The following is a 23,479-nucleotide window of genomic DNA, read 5'->3' on the forward strand; positions in this document are numbered from 1 at the left end:
TGGGGTGTGCCCCACATGCTGGAGGACGGCCCGGTGGAGGTCGGCTTAGACCAGCTGGCTGTTGGCGGGGAGCTGTAACGCGGCCAGCTGTGCCTCACCCATTAGCAGGGGGAGGAGCTGCGCTGCACGCTGTTCCACCAGGCAGCTCCAGGCCTCTGCTGCCTGCTCAAAGAGCGCGAAGAAGGCTTCGGTGTCGTCATGCAGGCCCATCTTTGTTAGGGTGAAGTGGGGAGGGCCCGTGGAGGTGGTGGACCCCGCCGACGCAAGTAGGTGCCGGAACGCCTGGCGATCTTCTTGCTGCGCCAGCACCAGGGGCTCGAACCTTTGCTCCTGCTCCTTCCGGAGGGCGACCAATGCCTGGTGCTGGCTCTGTTGGGCCGTGGTGAGGGCATGGATCAGGTCCTTGAAGGGGGAGGACTCTATGGGGCTGTTCTCCTCTGTGCTCTAGTCCTGGGTTTCGTCACCACTGTAGGAATCGGAGCGGGTGGGTGGAGCACAGAAGCACGGCAGGCCAGAACTGAGTTTTGAGAACTTTTTTTTTTTTATTTGTAGCTTTTCACACAAAATCATTCACAAATCAACATCAATTACATAACTCATACCCACACTATACTCTGTATTAGCCAATAGTGGGAATCGTAGCCTATCATACCAAAGTCTGTAGCGTGCCAAAAAATTTCCTGGTCAATTATCCCAGACGAGCCCCCAAATGTCATGACTTCCTGGCTCAAGGCCGCCACAACATAGAGGGGGAAACCACACCAATGTATATCAAACACCAAAAATAAGTTTATTAAAAAAACTATGTACAGAAGTCCAGTAAATGTAAAACAAAGCAAAACTGTAGTGTATATCAGCATAATGAAATGTAGTGTGAAAAGGTAAATAAAAGGTAAGTGGGGAGCGCAGCCAGCGCCTCAAGAAGCGTGATGTCGAGCAAGCAAGTGCCCTCTCACGGATTGGAAGGTCCAGATTTTATCCGGCTCCTAATTACGCCACCAATTAGTTATGTCATCAGATCCCGAGAGCTCCCCCTGCTAGCCAAGAGACAAACACAAAACAAAAGCCAAACACTGACAGACCAAGAGGGCAAGTGATGAACCCAGCACAAGAAAGCTGCAGCGTCACACCACTGGGGCTCGAACCTGCATCTCACGGGGTGAACGCTCTACCACTGAGCCACCGCGGCGGTCTTCAATCTGGTATATGCAAACATCAGGAACAATTATAAGCTATTAATGTAACGAGGACAGATACAGCAATGTCTGTCAGGGTTACGTGAGTTTCGTACATGTCTGTCCACTCGGCCATATTTAAAAGGAAATCCTCGGGAATCCCCGTTCATTGAGTCATACTCCTGCAGTAACACACATTCAATAACTTTTTTTTTTTTTCCCCTTCCATGGATCCTGCATGTTTGACTTTTATTTCTAATAACATAACAGAATATAATGGGGAAAATTCCTGTGACTCAATGTGTTTAATGTAACTTACCTTGTTCACGTAACACCGAGACCGATATAACACTTCCATTCAAAGTGCGTGTAAAAATGGCTGCGGGGCAGCCTATTTATATGTCCACACAAAAGACCCAGATAATGACGTAGGACATGCGCAGTTGAGCTGTTGAGGGGGATTTCCAACTAAAATAAGGTCAGATAATGTTTCGTTACGTGAGTCAAAACAAGTTGACAGATGTTTGGCGTAAGCAAATACGACAAATTTTTCCTTTTGTATCATCAAAGTAATAAACACCATGTTTTTCAAGAAACAATTTAATTCATTAAAACACAAGAAAGTGTTTTATACATGGTTTTCTTCATATTTGAAAATTGTTCACGATCACTGCACTCAGTTACGTGAAAACGGTGTCTTGCTGAATGGCTTTTTTTTTTTTTTTGGTTTATTTTTTAAAACCTCAAACTTCCAATTCGAAAAAAGGTGTATTTATATTCGTGTATAATTTTTATATTGTAAATAAAGTTCAAAATTGTACATTATTTACATTTAAAAGGTTAGGAAAGCTTTAAAGATTTGTTCCATTGCTCATGTCCAAATTTTATACCATGAAATTCTGCAGATTCTTGCACTTTCGTCTGCATTAGAGCGCAGCAAATTAACTGACAATTTTAGTATTGTTTAGAACTATTCCAATAATTTGCGCATAAATTATGAAAATAGTTGCATAATGTTTTCGCAAGCCAAAAATGTGGACAAGTATCAGAAAACTGTAGAGCAAATAGACACATACAGGAGACTTTTTTCCATGGAATAAAAACATGTATTCTATTCCCTTCGAGTGGGTTTCATTCATTTGATTTGATAGCATGCACTATTGTTAGCATATCACTTATCCCAAGTGTATTACGTCAGTGGAGAATGAGCATGCAATATAGTTTGATATTGCACGTTGTCAAGACATGACGTCACATGTCGGCGCTGATGCGAATATCCAATGACACAACTTTTCTGCTGTGCATGCGCAGAATCATTGTTCACCAGGAAAGAAAAAGACAAGACTAATCCAGTGCTAGGATTAGCTATGCTATAATTAAGCACTAAATAAATAAACTGAAACTAAAGACGCATGGAATACCCAAAAGTCTACCAAAACTTCATTAGATATTCTTCACACATATTTACAAGCAATGGCGAACTGTTACTATTAGAGCTAGGACTTCAGACACACCAAAAAAGCAACAGGGCAAAGGATTTTGCAAGGGATTAGTGGCAGGCTGCCAGGTAGCTCTGTTGTGTGTAGCTGTCAATGTTGATTTTAAAAGTAACTAAGTAAATTACATAGGGAAATGAATACTTAAGTATGAGTGAGAAATATTGGGGCAAGCATGTGGAAGAAGAGTCTGGAGACAAATTTTAGTTTATTGGTTGTTAGCCTGTGCTACTTGCTCTTGATACCACTGGCTTGACTGCTTTATTAATGTTTGCTAACCCTACTGACGAATGCTACACCAGCTGCAAGGTGACTTCACTGCCGTGCTGACAGCACCAACTCGTGGTTAAACTAGCCTTGGCCTTCGAGAATGCCTAGGGCAATACATTTTTGGTCCCTCTCACTATAAATCAAAATCTGATTGATAATTCGTCTGTCACTTCCTACATAAACATGCACTGCCATTGCCTTCTGTCCTGACAATGAAGTCCTAACAAATGAGTGAGCCAGCTCTAAATCCTTCTCTGCCTAGAGACAGCAAACAAAAAATCTCATTGGATAACTATTTTAATGTTTTCAGGACAGCAACCCTTTAATTTCTGAAGCAAATTTGATAGAAAATGAGGCCAAATTGGAAGAGAATAATTATAATGAAATTATGAAAGAAATCAAGTGTAATCTTTGAAATGCTGATATGTTTGGGCCTTCTCTGAAGGCCTAGAAGGCCCTCACGGTTCCCCTTTGTTTACAAGAGAAAAAACATACCAATGGACATCGAAACACTAGAAAAGTGCGTATGTACAATAATAATAATATTGGCTGGCTTTTTTCCGTGATTTATGTGATGCACCACTCAACGCTGTCAGTATCAGTGTGGGAAATAAGGCCGGACTGGGAGACATTTACCGGTAATTTTTGCATTTGTTTGTCCTGTATTTCAGAAGCATCGGACCGGATGGCCGATTTAAAACATAATTCGAATGTGCCCGTCTGTATTACAAAAGCATCAAACGGATGGCCCATGAAAATTGTAAAGATATGGGTCTAATTTTCTTCCAAATGTGACACTGGGTGAAATACATTTGTTGTAACACAGCCTGTGATTGGCCGATCGCAAACGCTCTCGATGAATGACAAGTCGCCTCTCTCATCAGCGAGTAGGAGTGCATTCTGGCATGACAACACAACACTGTTATCAGCTGGGTAGGTATACCACTAATGTTAAAACAATGTCAAATGATCAAGCATGTATCTGATGCAGACTGTGGCACACTAAATAAGACAATAATAATACACTCAGTATTCATTGTTGTTTTTCTTGCATGATGCATTTGAACTAGTGTTTTAGGGTTGACAATATCTGATTGATCCAGTCAGTTGATTAAGAGTTCAGTTTACATGAAACTTTGCAGTACAATATTAAGGGCCAAACTGCCAATCAATGGTTGTGCATTTTTTTTTTCATTCATAATACAAATGACAGTCATAGTCACATGCTTTGTAGGATGTAGATTTATATTTTAGTTTTTATTTTCTTCTATTTTCTAAGTTTTAGTCCAGCAGATTTTAGTCTGAATACAAAATATTACCATGTCTAGTTTTGAGTCATTTTAAGTCATTTTGTAACTAAGTTACTTGGAATCTTGTACTCAATTTTAACTCTTATGTAAGAATAGTTGTATTGTTAATTACTAAATTTCTTATAGACTTGATATAAAAGTCATTGACGTAACGTTTCATGAGTGTTGTTATAGTTGTTGGCTACTTCGATCTCGAAAGATCATAGTGATCTGTGCCAGGGGTCATCCATCAGTTGTCGAGTTGCAGCGCCTTGTATGACTGTATAGGCTGATGCGTGAGCTGCTTGGTCGGGTGTCTGTTGATGCCGTCTGCAGTCTCCACTGTCGTCGGAGCCTCCTCTACCCCCACCGGGGGTCTCTCCTTTCCTCGGCTTCCCCAGCGATGGCCTTGGTGGTGGACTGCCAGCCGGCGTGGTCTGAGGCCACCGCCTCTAGGTCTGCGGGGTTGAAGCCGCCTGCCCTCAGGTCGCACTTGCACACGTCCTTGTAGTGTAGTGCAGGTCATCCTGTGGGTTTGGAGCCTGTGGCCAGCTCACCATACAGTACATCCTTTGGGATGTGGCCATCGTCCATGCGGCTGACGTGGCCTAGCCAGCACAGGCGTCTCTGGGTCAGCATGGCAAACGTGCTGGGCATCCCTGCCTTGGCCAGGACATCGGTGTTGGTGACACGGTCCTGCCAGGTGATGCCCAGAAGTCTTCTGAGACCGTGTATGTGGAAGGTGTTCAGTCTGCCTTCTTGGTGGGAGCAGAGGGTCCATGCTTCGCTTCCATAGAGGAGAGTGCTCAGCACACAGGCCTGATACACTCTCATTTTGGTGTTGGTCGTGAGCATGGCGTTGTCCCAGACTCTCTTCATGAGACGGACCATTGCTGTTACTGCTTTGCCGATCTGCATGCTCAGCTTGGTGTCGAGAGAGAGAGAGGTTGCTGGAGACGGTGGAGCCCAGATAGGTGAACCTATCCACCACTTCGAGGGTGTGGTTGCTGATGGTGATGTGGGGAGCTCTGCTGATGTCCTGGCCCATGATGTTGGTCTTCTTCAGGCTTATAGTGAGCCTGAACTCGTTGCAGGCGTCTGCGAAGCGGGTGATGAGTCGCTGTAGCGCTTCCTCGGTGTGGGCGGTGAGGGCGGCATCATCTGCGAAGAATATCTCTCCGATGAGGACCTTCGGCACCTTCGTCTTTTGCTCAGAGGCATGCCAGGTTGAAGAGGCCCCCGTCACTCCTGGTGTGGAGGAAGATGCTGTCTTTGGACTGTCGGAAGGTATGGCTCAATAGCAGCGAGAACAACATGCCGAAGAGAGTCGAAGCGAGGATGCACCCCTGCTTGACACTGCTCTTGATTGGGAAGGGGTCCAAGGATGATCTGTCGTACTGAACAGTGCCACTTGTTGTCATGGAAGGACGTAATCATCAGGAGCTTGGGGGACATCCAATGGTCCTCTGGTGTAGGAGGGTGAGGAGTCCTTCTCTGCTGACCAAGTTGAACGCCTTGGTCAGGTCGATGAAGGTGATGAGCAAGGGTCATCTCTGCTCACGGCACTTCTCCTGTAGCTGTCTCAGGGAGAAAACCATGTCGATGGTCGATCTGGCCGCTCTACCCCCCCCCACACACGTTTTTTTTTTTTTTTTTTTTTTTTTCTAGACATGGAACTGATTTGTTTGTACTACTGTTTTTTTTTTTTGGATATAACTTTGAAGCATGTTTTTCTTGAATCTTCTGACATTTTCTTTAGTTTGTAGTGTAATTAGCAACTAATGTCGAGTGTAATTTGGCCTTTGAAGATCACAAAAATGGGCCTGGAAATAGCCGAGAAGCCATCTCCAGGCATCTAAAGCCCTTCAGCTTCTGGGACCCCAGACCGCACTATTCTGGGCTTTTGGCCCATCATTCAGACAGGCTGAAATTTGGATGGACAGACATTTGAGACTTGTCTGTCCTGTGACGGTTTGCTTAAAATGTCTTATTTTCCACACTGAATATTATTTAATTATACATACAGGACACTTTTTCCATGGAATAAAAACATGTATTCTCTTCCCTTTTAGCGGGTTTCATTCATTTGGTTTGATGGCATATAATAATCTTAGCATATTGCTTATCTTGCATGTATTACATTACTCTACCCAGTGGAGAATGAGCGTGCAATATCGTTTATGATATTGCACATTTGTCAAGACATGACGTCACACGTCAGAACTGATGTGAATATCCAATGAGAGGGTTTTCTGCTGTGCATGTGCAGAAGCATTTCTTTGTCTACCGGGAAAAAGAAAGACGCGTTGAACACCCAAAAGGCTACCAAAACTTCATTAGATATTCTTCATGCATATTTACAAGAGAAAAACATACCAATAGACCTCGAAACACTGGAAAAGGGACACATTGGAGATGTAAAACTTGAGCGCTCGTGAGTAACACTTACCCTATATTTTACTTATTTTGACTGAGAAATGTTTTATTGACAATTTTGATAACCCTTCACTTTTAATCCAGGTCTGTAGTGTGAAATGTTCTCGGCTGTGTTTTTGTTTAAAAATGTTTTCCAAATTGTAGCTGCGTTTAATTCATATCCAGAAAAATATATATTCCAATATAATATACTCAGCATAAACATTTTAAATAGATTCTATATTTTTGGTTCATCCATGACATATTACTAAAGTAGCCTATTTACTGTTGTTGATGTGGGTCACTTGCTGTTAGCCAATTCACTTTCTCGTACCAGGAGAGCTGAAAGGAACGAGTATTATTCCCTACCTTTTTCACCAAGTCAATTTGAGGCGTTGGTCTACCCTGCTCTTTAATTTTAATTTTTTCCTCGAAAGGAAGACTGGCAAATGGCTTCGCCAAAATTAAATCAGCAATGCTTGGCATCCGTGCGCAGCTTTCTTGCTAGCTGACTATCCCCCTCAAGTTCAAGTTCAGTCACTCAAATAAACGAAATTTCTGGAACTAAGATAGCAAACTTGACACTATATTTACACTTTATTTACAATGAAAATATATACAAACTAAAAAAGCTGGTAGAAACCGTATGTAATGAATGAAATCGAAATGTAAGCTGATCTCTTACAATACACCACACCACTTGCGAATCTGCATGGGACTGAACTGAGATTCACCGCTGCCTGTCTATATTTGAAACGAGCTGTCAATCAAAGAAAATATCCGTCCGCTTTCACCAATCACCAGTCTCCTCGCGGAAACTGCCATGTCCCTCCCACTGTGAGGCTCGGAGTCCGTAGGCGGGCATTTTCGCAGTATTTGTCCAATAACCGTCTTGCATTTTGAGATTGAAAAGCGCATAGCTCCCAAATGCCATTGAAGTCCACTGAGGCTGGGAGTCCGTGAGACTCCGTGGGTGGGCGTTTTCACAGTATTTGTCCAATGATCGTCTTGCATTTTGAGGTTGAAAGCGCATAGCTCCCAAATGCTATTGAAGTCCACTGAGGCTGGGCTGCATCGCTCTGTCACAAGGGGGAAAAACTCACGCACACATTAGGCGAACTGGGGAAAGTTATAACGGAATGATTTCGCACTGTAGTTGGGTTGAGCACATATATTTCTATGATTCTGGATCTGAAATAGCAATGTTATAAGGTTGGCTATAACATAAGCCTAGCGCAATTCATCCTACACGATGTTAGAGGAGGCTGAGCCTCCCTCGTTGTCTTGGAGCAATCGCCCGTGCTGTCAATGTTTGATTTTAAAAGTAGTTAAGTGAGTTACATTGGGAAATGAATACTTAAAGTGCATATCACAGGTAAATTCAGGAGCAAGATCAATGTAATTCTCCTATTTTATATTAAACTTTGGTCAAATATCTGTAACATTTTCTGCATTCTCTGCAATTTTTTTACCTTCCGCAATACCATAAAAATTCAGTTAAAATCAAGCCATTTGAGGCGCATTGGTCTGCCTCTGAAAAAACTTAGTATTTGAATTCCTGGCAAACATTGATTTTCGTGACATCATCTGCAGGACGCCTCCCTCTGAATCCTACGTCAGCGCTGGTTTGTTTATGAGAAAACGACCTGGTGGTTTTCTGCAAATTTCTTCAACGTTATCATGTAATTATTAAAATGGTTAATAGATGTATCGTAGGAGGGTATAGCAACACCAATCTTGATGGGATTAGTACTCTTTGTTTTCCAAAAGACCGGACAATGAGAGAGAAATGGGAGCGCTTGGTCTACACAGGCTGTGCACTTAAACCGTGCAAAGCTTGCGCAGCTTGCTCACGCTTCCGCAGATAACGTCACAAATCTGGCTGCAGACTCCCTTGGGATTTTTACAGACACATTTTGTTTTTTTCTGCTGTAGACAGATGGCCTTGTGCAAAATTACCCTTCTGGATGAGTGTGTAAAGGGACATACTTTCATATAAAAAAAACAAACAAACACGAAATTGGTCCAGAATATGCACTTTAAAGTAGATATGCAGAGCCTTTATTTTTAAATAAATTTCTGAGTGGATAGTATCTCCATCCTTGACTCTTGGATGCTGCATAAATGGGAATAAAAAATATATATATTTTTGAGAGTTAAAATCGACTGCAGAGTTGGCATTCGAGCTGCCCCGCTGAGCCAGCTATGCCCGAGTGCGTGATGTCACTGTGGAAACCGGTTTTAAGGCTGAGGCCTTTTATAGCTATAGACCAAAGTCATATAAATAATTCATGGTGAAAGTAAGAAATACCGTGACTGACTTGCTCAACTAAGACTGATTTGACTTCGTTGATTGTGGGTTGACACTCATTAAAACAGGATAGGTATTATAACTTAAGCAACATACATGTACATGCATGCATTTTCACTGATAAAACATAAGTCTAATTAAATAATCAGACAATCTGAGACTGAGACAATCACATTCTGAAGCAAATTAAATAATCTTATACCGGTAACTTAAATACACAATACGAGTTACATGTATTAATCTAAATGCAGGTAAACAACCTTTTTTTTTTTTTTTTTTTTAAATCCAAATGAGAGTTGGAGCTTACCCATCGGTGTTCTTGCTCCTTGAAGGCCGATCTTGTGGCCGATTTTGTTTTGAAACAATCTGACTTTCAGTTGTTCGTTCGGTTCTCCGTTCATTCACTTCCACGTAAGGGCAAGATGGCAGCAATATCCAGTTTAGAAATAAGATGGTTGGTCTGCTCATTCACTGTTTTCGTCATACTGCGTATTCCGCCATTACTGCTCGGCTCAGTCAATTACTAAAACGGTATGGGATGTAACCGGTTTTAGCAACAACTGCGGGGATGTCACTGCCTGAGTGACATGTCCCATCCCGTCTCATCCCGGGTTTTAGCAACAACCCTTGGCTCACTTTGGGAGGACTGGTGCAACTGAACTCACTTTCCTTTAATAAATAAATAAAAATTAATAATAATAAAATGCTTTTTCTTGTAGCTTTCTTTAGCTGTTGATAGTGCACCCTCTTTCAATATGGGCTTATAGCCAACGCTCCTCAACAGATCAGAGCTTTCGTACGAGTCTTCAGTAAAATGTGCAGAGCAGAGGAGAGACCACTTCATGGGCGCCCAATGTACCCGTGAACTACTCTCAAAACGCGTCCAAATCTTTGCAGTTTGAACATTCTTGGGCCATGAATGCAATGTAAATCCAGCTTCTGTCATGTTGCTGCACCGGCCAGCAACACATCTACATAGCATGGCGATAAATTAGCTCAAAATGGAGGATCGGAGTTGCAGTCAGCTCTGTGTTTTAGTATGGCGGAAATGGTGATGGCCATTCTTGAGGTCTCAAGGCATTATAAACGAAAGTGAGGCCATGGCTCTGCGTATATGCTTTAAGTAGGAGTGAAAAATACTGTGGTGAGTGTGCGTGAAAAGAGTCTGGAGACAGAAATCTTAGTTTCTCGGTCGTTAGCCTGTGCTATTTGCTCTCAATAGTACCTACTGGCTTGACCGCTTTATTAGCATTCGTTAACACTACTAATGAACACGACATTGGCTGGAAGGTGACTTCACTACTGCACTGACGGTGCCGATTCGCGGGTGAGCTAGCGTTGACCTTCGAGAATGCTGATATGAAGAGTGTGTGTGTGTATGCGTATGCATAATAATATTGGCTGGCTTTTTTTGTGGTGTATCAGATATAATCCATTAAGCTATGATTGGTAGACTTGTGCATTTAACCGTCTGGGATCTGAGGGTATTTTCTGGCGCTCTAATGATTTTGGCATGCTCTGATTTTGTCAATTTCAACAAATCTAAGCAATATTTTCAGTCATATGACTTATTTTGTTTTCAGCACAAGTTCAGCTACAATAATATATGTCCTGATTGTACTTAAAAAAAAAAAAAAAGATAAATGAAGATTAAAAAAAAAGTTTTAGAGCTGTTGGAATGTGTGAAAAAACATTACCTTACCCATTGTGATGCACCATTTTGATCACTTGAGGTGATTCTGTTCAGTCTTAGGAATGTATCAAGCACAAAAACTTAAATCTCCTCCTCCACTGATTTGGGTAATTAACTGGCCATCAAAAAATGTATGTCCTATTGTTTTGGGATAAAGGGTTGGCAGTGGCAGGGGTATTGAGAAGAAAAAGCCTTTATTCATCACATGCACACTCAAGCACAGTGAAATTCGTCCTTTGCATTTAACCCATCTGAAGCAGTGAACATGTATGTGAGCAATGAGGACATCTGCATACCCAGCAGCTATGCTACAGTGCTCGGAGAAAAGTTGGTGCCTTGTTCAAGGGCACTTCAGCCCAAGGCCGCCCCATGTTAACCTAACCACGTCTTTGAACTGTGGGGGGAAACCCACACAGACATGGGGAGAATGTGCAAACTCCACACAGAAAGGCCCCCATTGGCTGCTGGGCTCGAACCCAGAACCTTCTTGCTGTGAGGTGACAGTGTTAACCACTACACCACTGTGCCACCATAATTCAATGAGAAGAGTAAAAAATTCCATTCAGTGGGAAGAGTGGATACCCCTCCCACTGCCAACTCTTAATACCATCAGGTCAAGTGATCAAAACGGTTCTTCACAATGGGTAAGGTAATGTTTTTTTCACACATTCCAACACAGTTTTAAAACTGCTTTTTACAACATCTTCGTTTATTTGTTGTTTTTTTTAAAGTACAATCATGACATATATACTACATGGATATTATTGTAGCTGAACTTGTGCTGAATAAGAAAAAGTCAAATGACTGAAAATTCTGCTTAGATTTGTTGAAACTGACATCAGAGCATACCAAAATCATTAGAGTGCCAGAAAAAAGATGATGAAGAAGAAGAAGAAGAGAGCAAACAAGCACCACTACACATTTTTGTTTACTCAAGAAGCATGCAAAGATTACACAGGAAATTTGCCTGACTAAAATTTACTCAAATTGAAAAATTTTACTCTATGCCAGATAACATTTGAACCCTCTCGAGTAAAGTTACTCTTTTGTTAGAACTGTGTGTTTTTCTTTTTTTTTTTTTTAAAAGAGTCAGTTCTCAATTCAGTGTTAATATTTTACTCTTTGTGGTGGTATTTGACTATTCAGTGTGTCTTGAAATTAACTCTTACTCAGAACCACAACCAACTTGGTTACTCTGTTACACAATTACTCTGTAATTTTGCCCCCACTGCAATTCCAAATTTTATTCTCAACTCAGAATGGAGCAAAATTAACTATTTTTGAGGAAAATACTTTTTACCCTGGAAAAATTGCTCAGTCATTTTTCCTGTGTATGCATTACAGTGCACGCGTATCTGATATGCTCATAGGAAATGGAAGAAATATTTACACTTACTTGAGTTGATCTTCGGCTGGATTGAGTTGAAGTTCAAAATGACACCACTCATAATCAGTGTCACAGTTCTCAAGAGCCAGTGAACTGCTGAAATTGAATCATGGTCCTGAAATTGAATTGCTGTCTTGAATCATCTGAAGTGCCTACTCAGCATCAAATCTGCGTGCCATCTCGCAACAAGTTTTACCTCCCAACAGGTAGCCTAAACTATGGCTGACACATTTTATCTTGTTTACGGTGGGCATTCCCACAACAAAAGAGAAACCAACTGAAACCGAAAGAGTGAAAGTGATTTATCATGCTGTTACCATGTGAATAGATTTTTTTTTTTTAATGAATGTGTAAGTGGGCACTCTGACTCTGGTGTGACTGAATAAGATGATAGTTTTATGTTTCATCTAATTTAGGTAATTTTAAAAAAATATATTATTTGGTAGTGGGCACATAGGAAAGGGTAAAGTATATAGTTTCTGTCAATATGTTTATTATGCTTGTCTGATAAACTTGTGAAGATATTTATCTAAATACATGACCTACTCATTCTAAACCTGCTGAGCTTTGCCAGCAAAGCTCTTGACCCAGAAGGTTAAGTTAAATTGAAGTTCTTCAATATATGATCCATTTGTTATTGCTTGGTACAGACAAGTGGAAATTCCTTAGAAATGCTTTTGGTCCTGATTGACTTGATTGCCCCCAGCACAGTCAGTGCGTTTACATGCACATCCAAATTGAGCTACTGTCGGTAATCGAGCTAAGGGTCCCAGCAGGGGTGCCAGAGAAATCCAATCCTACATGCACACAAGGAAATCGAGCTATTGTGTGAGGTACATTGTGCACCTGAGCCACAGGTGGCGCTACACGCCCCATCGTGTTGGTACACTTCCGGTTGTCGTCATGAAGAAGAGGAGTGATTTCCACTTTACATTCACACCACATGTCATTGCCACCTGTTGGCTACAAACTGTCCTGCGCAGACCACTGTTTTGTAAGACAACTTATTTTGCACAATTTTATATTTTTCTAAAGTCCATTTTTGCTTACAATTTAACTTGTGTCTTAATAAACACACAAAAAGTTCAATTGTTTTTTTTTTTTATTGACATTCTTCAGATGTTGGACGTGTGTGTGTGTGTGTGTGTGTGTGTGTATATATATACACACACACACACACACACACACACACACAAATACAGTGACTTGTTTATGTACACAATTCACAGCTATGCAACAGCTGTACAGATGCATTTGGTGATGCAGTAAGTGAGCTAAATTTTAACAGTGCAAACAATGCCACAAAAAGAAAAGATTCAGCCGAGTGATATGTACAGATGTGGTGGCAGTGTGTTTTTTTTTGTTTTTTTTTTAACATAACAGTACACGTTGTGTACAGATGTGCTACAGTAAGTGAGTTTGGTGCAGACTCTCCTTGTTCCTCCTGACCTCTTCTGCTGCTTGCTACTACTACTGTTGTCATGCCAACCAAGGCTGTTGTGTTTCCCGCTTGTGGTCTCGTCACTCGTCACTTCCGGAAGGGAAGTAAGTAGCTCGATAGGGTTACATGCACTAAGTAGCTCAGCTACAATCGCATAATCTAGGTCGCGTAGCTCGATTACGAGAAATCCAGTTCGGTTCGATTTCAGCCGAGCTAAGGTGTTTCCATGGCATTTAGAACTTCGATTTCAGTCGAGCTACGGCAGAAATTCGATTTTCTCTATGTGCATGTAAACGCACTGAGTGCTCTAGTGTGTTAGAAGATACTTGGTTGTAGAACTATAAAATTAGGCTTAGTATAAAACAGTGCTCTAAACAACAGTCTGTCTGGACATTACAGACTAGCTTATATTTGGTTATCGTTTGTTGACTGAGTCGATACTTTAATATCCTAAGTTGTTTAACGTTTGACATCTGTGTCTTTTTCAGGGACAAGCCTAAGAAGATCTTTGAGGTTTACATGGAGGTGATGTATTCTGAGACAAAAGGTAGTTTTACCTGTCCACATTGCACCACCACCTTATGCATATACTCCAATATATATAGTACCGAGAGAGGCCTGGACAAAAGTGTTTTTTTTTTTTTTTTTTTAAATAAATACACGAGTTTCAATTGCTGTAATACAGGAGTGCACATATTTTAGCTCCATTAGATAACTAGTTACCATTATAGACAATTCAACTTTCTGTACACTTTTAAAGCTGTGATGAAGAGAAATTGTTATAAATGTGTAAATATTTTTAAGGCAGGATGGGACCTTTTGATTAAACATGCATGCCCATTTTGGTGAAACCAGAAATGGTATGAGCTTTACTTTAGGTGGGCCTCCACATGTGCCTTCTTAAGCAGGGGTACCTTTCGGGCACTGCAGGATTTTAATCCATTGCGGCGCAAAGTGTTGCCAGTTGTTTTCCTGGTGACTGTGGTCCCAGCTGCCTTGAGGTCATTCACTAACTCCCGCTGTGTGGTTGCAGGCCGATTTCTCACAGTTCTCATGATCATTGCCACCCCACGAGGTGAAATCTTCTGTGGAGCACCAGACCGAGGTCTATTGATGGTCATGTTATACTTCTTAAATTTTCTCACAATTGCACCAATGGTTGTTACTTTAATACCCAGCATCTTGCTAATGTTTTTGTAGCCCATTCCAGATTTGTGCAGTTTAACAATCCTGTCTCTGAGGTACTGAGAGAGTTCTTTGGTCTTACCCATGTTGGAGAGTTTGGAATCTGTCTGATTGTCTGATTCTGTGAACAGGTGTCTTTCATACAGATGATTAGTTAGAACAGGTGTCTTCAATTCAGGTAACAAGTTGATTGGGAGTGTCTAACTGGTCTGTGAAAGCCAGAACTCCTAATGCATACTAGAGGATCAAATACTTATTTCCCTCAATGAAATACAAATCAATTAATATATATTCTTTAAAGTTATTTTCTGGATTTTCTTTTTGATATTCTGTCTCTCCATGTTAGAATACATTTACCATTAAAAGTATAGAATGATCATGTCTTTATTAGTGGGCAAACCAACAAAATCAGCAAGGGATCAAATACTTTTTACTCTCACTGTAGCTTGTGCATCCTCATTTTAAATTCTAATTCAAAACTACCGTATTTTCTGGACTATAGAGCGCACCTGTATATAAGCCGCTCTATTTTAAAAAAAAAATTAAAAAAAAGATATACAAGCCGCACCGGGCTATAAGCCGCAGATATCTATGTTGAAAAATTAGATATTTACTGCATGTACAGAACGATTTTGTACTGTAAATGTACATGTATGTACCTGAACAGATTCTTTCCGAACAGTGCCTTTTAACACGGCAGCAACTTTGCTGATTAAAACGGAACAGAACCAAGAGAAAATAACCAGTATTTATTTACCTTCATTTCTCCTGTGTTTGAAACCACAAGTCACTTTAATCATCTTCGCTGGATTTGAAAATAATTACCAGTTAGTAATTTGTCGTGCGTGTTCTATCTGCTAAAGATCTGCTAATTCTTCTTTGCATTGATTTTTCGTCTATCTTATTTTTGATTCTACTTCCGGTTAGAGCGCCCCTAGCGGTGGAAGAAAAATCCACAGAATAGCCGCACCTTTGTATAAGCCGCATGGTTCAAAACCTAGGAAAAAAGTAGCGGCTTATAGTCCAGAAAATATGGTATACAGTCACGAAAGGTTCTGCAGTCCCCTCAGTGATGGCATCCCATGTTCGTATAAAATTTGCAGCAACTGGGCAATAAATTATGCTGGCACATCTGTGAAAATATTACATTGGTAATTATGTAAGATCTCGTAGTAAACCTGGGGTTGAACATGATGGTTTTTTTAAATGGAAAACTATTAACACATGAAATTGTATTACTAAAAATACTAGATTTGTGTTAGAACTGTCAAGTATTTTGGTTAGGAGACATAAACTAGAAGGGCACATGGTAGAGTGCATACCTCCACCAAGCTACACATCAACATCAAATCAAATCACTTGGACCTCGGATAATACTAAAGCTGTACAATCAGTTTTCATCAAAATCTGTTAACCCCCCCTCAGATATGTTTGGATCAGACAAAAAAAAAAAGCCTGGCTCCACATACATACAATCTAATCAGTTCTTCCTTAACCCATAGCCCACCTTTTCTCAAAATTTCATCAAATTCCTTTCATGACTTTTTGAGTTACATTGGGAACAGACAAAAAAAATTTCTGGATCTGCATACGTATCTGGATCCACAAATGTATCCAGATTTGCATCAAAATATAATCAATTGTTCCTTGCCCCATGGCCCACATTTCCTCAATATTTCATCAAAAACTGTTCACTACTTTTTCAGGTATGCTGGGAAAAGACAAACAAACAAATGGAAGTGAAAATATCAACACGGTTGGTGGAGATAATAAATAGATATGAGGTTTGTACTGCTATCTGTTTAATATACAGCCATGTGGTGGGGGAGTACATCCCATTGAAATTGTAGACTTTTCTCAACACATTTAAACAGCAAACATTTCACCCTTTTGATACAATGCTAACAGATAAAGGCAGTGGCGGTTCTAGGATTTTTCTGAAACAGGGGCCACTATGGGGCCATATGTAACCTTCAGGGGCCAACAGTGTTGCCACCATCTTTATCCAGTGATAAAGATGATCAGTGATTTACAGTGATCTTTAAAACCACCACTTCTGCAGGGTGCTTTCTTCCAATTGCAAAAGCCAGATTCGGACTTAAATACAGAATTTGGTGCACTTGGAAGTGAGAAGTGGCGGCAAGGGTAGCAAAAAACAGAGTCTTTAGAGATAGAATACTCCAGCCACGTAAAGTCTTTGTACCACGCTTCATTGAATCCTCTCTTCCTGTTTCCCTGCTCTGTCTTGGGGAAGACCTTGAGGACCGTCTGCTCTGGACTTGGAAATGTCTGCATGTTTTTTTTGTTAAATAAAAGTATTAGACCGCTGTACACACCTCACACGGTGTATGGTTACAACAGCAAGAGAAGAGAACCGTCATCATGCCATCCCTTATAAACAGTTTTTGTTTTTTTTTACCGCTAAGTGAATCTATGTATGTATGTCTGCAGATGTGTGGAATATATTGGATCTGTGAAATGCGTATTACGTGTATGTGGCTAGACACCTAGCCTGGGCCCGCCCATCCTAAGTGTGACGCAACACGAGGGCCTGTTGCGAGCTTAGTCTGGCAAGGCAAGCTATCTCCAGCTCTTCCAAGCTCCCGAAAAATCGGGAGCCAATCAACTTTGAGCATCTCCAACGGCCCTGGGTAGAGGCATGTTCAAGGCAGTGACGTAGTAGAACTGCGACCGGAAGCCATAGATTGTTTACAGAATCTATGCCGGAAGCGCTTCATTCACTAGAAACATTACGAACATGGAGCAGCGGCAAGCCTTTGACACAGTGGTAGATGCTGTATTGAAAGCATTCAACGGGAAGTTCTCATTGAAAACGGAGCAAAGAGCAGCCCTGGAGGTATTTATCATCTTCCTGTTACTCAAGCAGTTTCCATTGCGTCACATGCGTCAGAGGAAAGAGTGATGTGATTGGTTTAAGCTTCGTCACAGCCTTTTCTGTCTTCGACCAGTAGCAAACTGAGGCATTTCAGGGAGGCGGGTCAACCACGCCTTTGGGAAACGGTTGGGCTTAATATCTTTGCCAGACCAAATGCTCACAGAGCTTTGAAGTCGCGTTAGCCAGACTACTAGACACCTTAATTTTCTTCTGGAAATCTGGATCAATAAAGTACCTCTACTCTACTATTGTTAAGCAGTGCATAGTTGTTGTCAACTGACAACTTCAACAGGATGCTGGGTATACATACCATCAGGTCCAGGTGGCGCAGCACAACTTGTCTGCTCTGACCCCTCTGCTAGGCACTGGGACATGTCTACAAAGAGCAAATGGAAAAGAATGAAACAATCACAGTCAGTGCAATACACATTGCCTGTAATCTTTTAGTCATTTTAAGACGAATGCAGCTTACCATTGGAGGAAGCACTATCTGGGGACTGTGGTCCAGGTAGTTCTTGTGGGTTGAAGCAGTCAGGTTCGCCCTCACTCTGGCTTTCATCATTTGAACCTGCACTATCCGATAGAGCTAATACAGAAATATGTCACAAAATAAATAACCCGTATTTCTATTCAAAATGCCATCTGACAACTACCAATTTAGTTATTTTAATAAATAAAATGCAATTAAGTACATTACACCCATACAGCATGGCATCATTACCTAGAGGGTTACTATTACAGCTAAAGTTGAACTACATACAAGTCTAGAACTAAAGTAGACCCTTAAACTGTGCATTTCTCCTCTATGCAATCTCAATTAATACCATTTCCAGAAATACTGGTACAATACATTGTATTATTTGTAGTCATCTGGTTTTGCCTACTACATCATGTTTTCTCTGACCTGGTGAAGAGGGGCTTGGGCTAGCGGACTGGTACTGCAGTTGTTGACCGTCCTGTGGTGCCTGCGTACTTGTGCTGCCCTCGTTTAAACCCTCACTTTCAGTTTTTCTTTTGATAAACTGCTGAATTCCCTGCGTCTTTCTTTTCATGCTCTCTCTGTCTATATATCTGCCAAACATGATAGTTAAGATTAACACAAAATCTTGAGCTTTGAATAAACAGGTCAAAGCTATTGCTATCTTACCAAACAAATTACAACTTAACATCGCTAACAAGTGCAGTGACTTACAAGTTTAGGAGCCAACAGCTTTAATGTAGTTACAGTTTAGTTTAATACAAACCTAAACTTAACAACCAACAAGAAGATTTGACTCACCAAAGAAGGAATTCGCCTAGTTGAACATCACTCTCATTGCCGCTGACTGGCATTAGTACTTGTGCATCCTCTTTGATGGCATGGAAGGGGAATGGTAAACGCTGTGGCAATCAAGCAGTCAGGTTCGCCCTCACTCTGGCTTTCATCATTTGAACCTGCACCATCCGATAGAGCTAATACAGAAATATGTCACAAAATAAATAACTTCACCAGGTCAGAGAAAACATGATGTAGTAGGCAAAACCAGATGACTACAAATAATACAATGTATTGTACCGGTATTTCTGGAAATGGTATTAATTGAGATTGTTAAGCAATGGAAAAAAAACTCGACGGGTCTGTTTCTTCTTCCATTCAGTTGTATTGACGCAACAGGCGCACTGCCACCAGCAGTTTGGGGGTGGAACTGTACCAGTGATTATTGAATTCTCCGGTTGTTCTTCTCGCCAGTTAATTGACAGAACAGGGGCACTTCAGGGGCCAATCAAATTAGAGGCGGGGCCACGGCCCCTGTGGCCCCGCCCCTAGAACCGCCCCTGGATAAAGGTAATTATACTCCAAAAAACAACACACACACAATTAACATTCTGTAGATTATAAAAATCGGTTAAAAAAAAAAAGTAAGGACACCCTGAAAACACATCCTTATATTTATCAGATTAAGTCCATAAAATTAGAATCAGGTGTTCCAGATTAGGTGCCATTGATTGGAACCTCCTGCAGGTGGAGGGTTGGTTGGAACCTGTCTAATTAAAACTTGATATCTAGGGTCTGGTGTTCTCTTTTGCTATTGGTGTGTGTGTGTGTGTGTGTGTGTGTGTCATCGTGCCAAGATCTAAAAAGCTCTCTCAGGACCTCAGGAAAAAAAGGTGGATGCCTGCAGGGCCGTCGACAGGGGGGGACAACCGGGTATTTTGTCCCGGGCCCAGGCATGAGGGGGGGCCCAGAACTGGTCCCTCATGAAGATGCCATTAATCATTCTGTTTCATTTCAAAATGTGTTGATTTGGGGGAGAAAAATGTGCTATATTTGCATTCAATGAATGATTTCTGGTTCTTTTGCCTTTATTGTCTTCGAAAATAGATTCAAGAACCCACCTACCACCCCTAATGCAGAAATGGTTTGGTCTTTGATTAAGGCGCCAAATAACACGGCACTATAGAGATCTTGCAGTCACGTGACCGGAAAGTACACAACCGCCATCTTGTCGGTCAAAAACACTGCTGAATACTGCTGCACTCGTGTACAGAATGGATCAATTTCAACCGACGGACTACACAGCTCATTTTTCTAATGAACAGATAACTAGATATATGTCTAAAATAAACGATCTACAGATTTGTGACCCTTATGGCTTTCCGGACGGAGTTTTCACGACCGGATATTGAACTGCCAGCGGAATACCCGGACGTGTATGATTACCTCATCAACTTTCCCTGGCTGTTCAGTGGTGAAGCACTGCGTGCTTATAAATCTCTGCACAGTTATCTTTACAGAAATTCAGGATTTGTCAGCGACTCAGATGTGGCATCTTGTAAACAAGAAAATAATCCTCACTGGATGGGTAAGTCACCTTAAGTATTGAGTATAGCACTGACCAGCCGATTATAGAATAGAATAAGGTAATTCCAAATCGTCCATTTTGTTTACATGGATCTGGCGTTGGAGAGGTAGAGGCTTGGCAGTGGAGATTTGAGTGGCTGTTTGTATGTGTATATGTATGTGGCAATCATATCCAAATGTTTTAGGCACGCTTGCTGAGCTGCGCTGAGCTGGACTCCGGTTAGCTGAAAGCCCGTGGAACGCTGCCTCTTGTTAATTAAACCTTATTTTGTTGGAAATCATCCCGTGTAGATACGACGGCATGTGAAATTGCCAGCTAGATAGAGTTTAATGTAACGAATGGGCTATAAATGGGGTGTTTTGAGGTTAGTCTGTTGCAAAACATTAAACTTCGCTTAGACTGGATACTCTTCAAACAATTCCCTTGCTCAAGTGAAAAATGATAGGCCTGTATGAAAAGCGCAATTAATGAAAGTAGCCTAATAAGCCCTAAATGAATAAAACAACCTCTGTTTTATTGTTGTTGCTTACACGTTAAGATTTTGAAATCTTCTCGGTCCAGTTCTATATCCAGGGAACGTTGTAATCCTTTTGGTTTATCCGTAATAAACGTGTCAGCCCCCAGGTCAGATAGGCTAATGTTACGTGGTTGAGAGGCTGTCAAATTTTTTTGTAACATTCTAAATCGAGTACGGAAAGGACGTTTATGAAAAACAAGACAAAAAAATACACTGAAAAACTCACTGTACACATCACTAGTGGTGATGCTTCTATGTTCAGATTTTGGGAAAGCCATAACTCCGTTCTCATTGAGGCCCAGTTCCATCCCGTAAACAATCATATTGGTTTATTAACTACCTGTGCTCAAACATGTCACAGGAGAGGCTCAATGGGCTGGCTATGCTCTCTATAGAGCGCGAACTTGCAAAGAAGCTGGACTTCAATGACCTTATTGACGACTTTGCCACAGCAAAAGTCCGGCGCATTGCATTTCGCACCTGAATAGTTGCAGACTAAGGAAATGTTCAAACTGTAAAAATGTTGAAATAAAATGGTTGACTGTTATAATGGGCTTGGAATACCTGTTATTTAAGGGTTGGAGTGAATGGAGACTGTGAAAAGAGGGGTTGGGTGTGGGTGGTTGCTGTGTGTCGATGTGTGTGGGGGGGCACTCAGATTATTTGGGGGGGGGGGCCCACTCAGATTATTTTGTCCCGGGCCCAGCCAAAGCTGTCAACGGCCCTGGATGCCTGTGAATAATTTCTTTTTTCAAGCCCTTTAAACTTAATCTCTAAATTGTTAGAAATGAATCATTCCCCTGTCAGGAAAATCATCTACAAGTGGCGTAGATTTCAAACAACTGAAAATTTGTCCAAGACTGGCCACCCCAGCAAATTCAGCCCAAGGGCAGATGCTAAAATAAATTTCCAAGAACCCCGGAGTGTCATCACTGGATCTGCAGGTAACTCTTGCAACTGTTGCTGTAAAAATGCATGCATCTACAATTGGAGATTGGACAAATTTGACCTGTATGGGAGGCGTGCCAGGAAAAAAGCTTTTGCTGTCCAAAAGCATGTTAAAGCAAGACTACAGTTTGCCAGTGAACATGTAGGCAAAGGCCAAGCCTTTTGGAGTAATGTGCTCTGGACAGACGAATCAAAGGTTAGAGTTGTTTGGCCACAGTAAGAGTACATGTGTAGCGCAGACCAAAGATGGCGCTTCAGGAGAAGAATCTCATACCGACTGTGAAGCTGTTGCATTATGGTTTGGTGTTGCTTCACTGCGTCAGGGACTGGGAAGCTTGCATTCCTTGATTCAACTATGAATTTTGAATCATATCAAAGACTGCTTGAAGATAATGTGAGAACATCTGTTAAAAAGCTGAACTTGGGGGCGTCGTGGCTCAGGTGGTTAAGGCGCCATACCATGAATGCGGGCGACCCAGGTTCGATTCCGGCCCGAGGTCATTTCCCGATCCCTTCCCGTCTCTCTCTCTCTCCCGCTCATTTCCTGTCTCTACACTGTCCTATCCAATAAAGGTGCAAAAAGCCCAAAAAAATATCTTAAAAAAAAAAAAAAAAAAAAAAAAAAGCTGAACTGGAGGTGGACCTTTCAAAAAGATAACGATCCTAAGCACCCGAGCAAATACGCCAAGGAATGGCTTAAAAAGAATTATGGAGAATTGGGTTCCAGATGGAGATGTCTGTGAAGATTCTCAGTCATCCAGGTACATAGTAATCTGTGGTTGGTAGAAGAGAGCAACTGGACTTGCTTGAAGATTCTTGAAAACGTTTCACCTCTCATCCGAAAGGCTTCCTCAGTTCTGTCTGACTAATAGGGAGTATCAGGTATTTATCCTCTCATGGATCATCATAGAATCAGAATTCTGATGGCTGCATTGTAGGTGGCTGATAAAAGAGGTCTTAGACACCCACCTCTGTTCAGTGATGGTCGTTCCAGGTTGACAAAAATTAATGATGTCTGCCAGTTTTCTGGAAGTCCTCTCATACTCCCGCACCAGTCGAAGGGATCTCATCCCAAAGTGCGTAGAAACATGTCTGTGAAGATTCTCAGTCATCCAGGTACATAGTAACCTGTGGTTGGTAGAAGAGAGCAACTGGACTTGCTTGAAGATTCTTGAAAACGTTTCACCTCTCATCCGAAAGGTTAAGCCTTTCGGATGAGAGGTGAAACGTTTTCAAGAATCTTCAAGCAAGTCCAGTTACTCTCTTCTACCAACCACAGGCTCCAGATGGAGCAACACTGAATCACCACTATTACAAACAGGTTCTAGAAATATTGTGAGAAAGGGTCAGAAGAAAGAGTCCCCAACTGAAGGACAATGGTTTGATCCTTAATGAGCTATGCACCAGCACACACATTTAGAACAATGCACCAGCACACTCCCTGCTCTCAGTGAAGTAGATTTTGGCCGAGAAACCCATCACAGTACTTGACCACCCTCCCTATTCATCTGCTCTAGCACTGGGTGACCTTTTTGTTTTCCATAAAATCAAGTCACCACTCAAAGTAACCCATTTTAAGTCTGTTCCAGAAGTGAAGAAAACGATGGCGCTTC

The 23,479-nt window shown here is 41.5% G+C and overlaps 1 protein-coding gene across 8 annotated transcripts in view; it reads left to right on the forward strand.

The window, feature by feature from the left end:
- dennd1a (DENN/MADD domain containing 1A) overlaps positions 1–23,479 on the forward strand; it is a 336,491-nt gene that overhangs the window by 15,594 nt on the left and 297,418 nt on the right. For 4 of the 8 annotated variants that reach the window (XM_060935809.1, XM_060935810.1, XM_060935812.1 and 1 more), the window contains exons 3-4: positions 13,966–14,024; positions 19,921–20,401. In XM_060935809.1, coding sequence (XP_060791792.1) covers positions 20,188–20,401 — 214 coding nt within the window. In that variant the 5' untranslated portion in view covers positions 13,966–14,024; positions 19,921–20,187. The remainder of the gene's footprint in view (positions 1–13,965; positions 14,025–19,920; positions 20,402–23,479) is intronic. The other 4 variants (XM_060935813.1, XM_060935817.1, XM_060935811.1 and 1 more) reach the window with 1 other exon arrangement.

Source organism: Neoarius graeffei, chromosome 12, assembly GCF_027579695.1.
Source record: "Neoarius graeffei isolate fNeoGra1 chromosome 12, fNeoGra1.pri, whole genome shotgun sequence".
Lineage (NCBI taxonomy): Eukaryota > Metazoa > Chordata > Actinopteri > Siluriformes > Ariidae > Neoarius > Neoarius graeffei.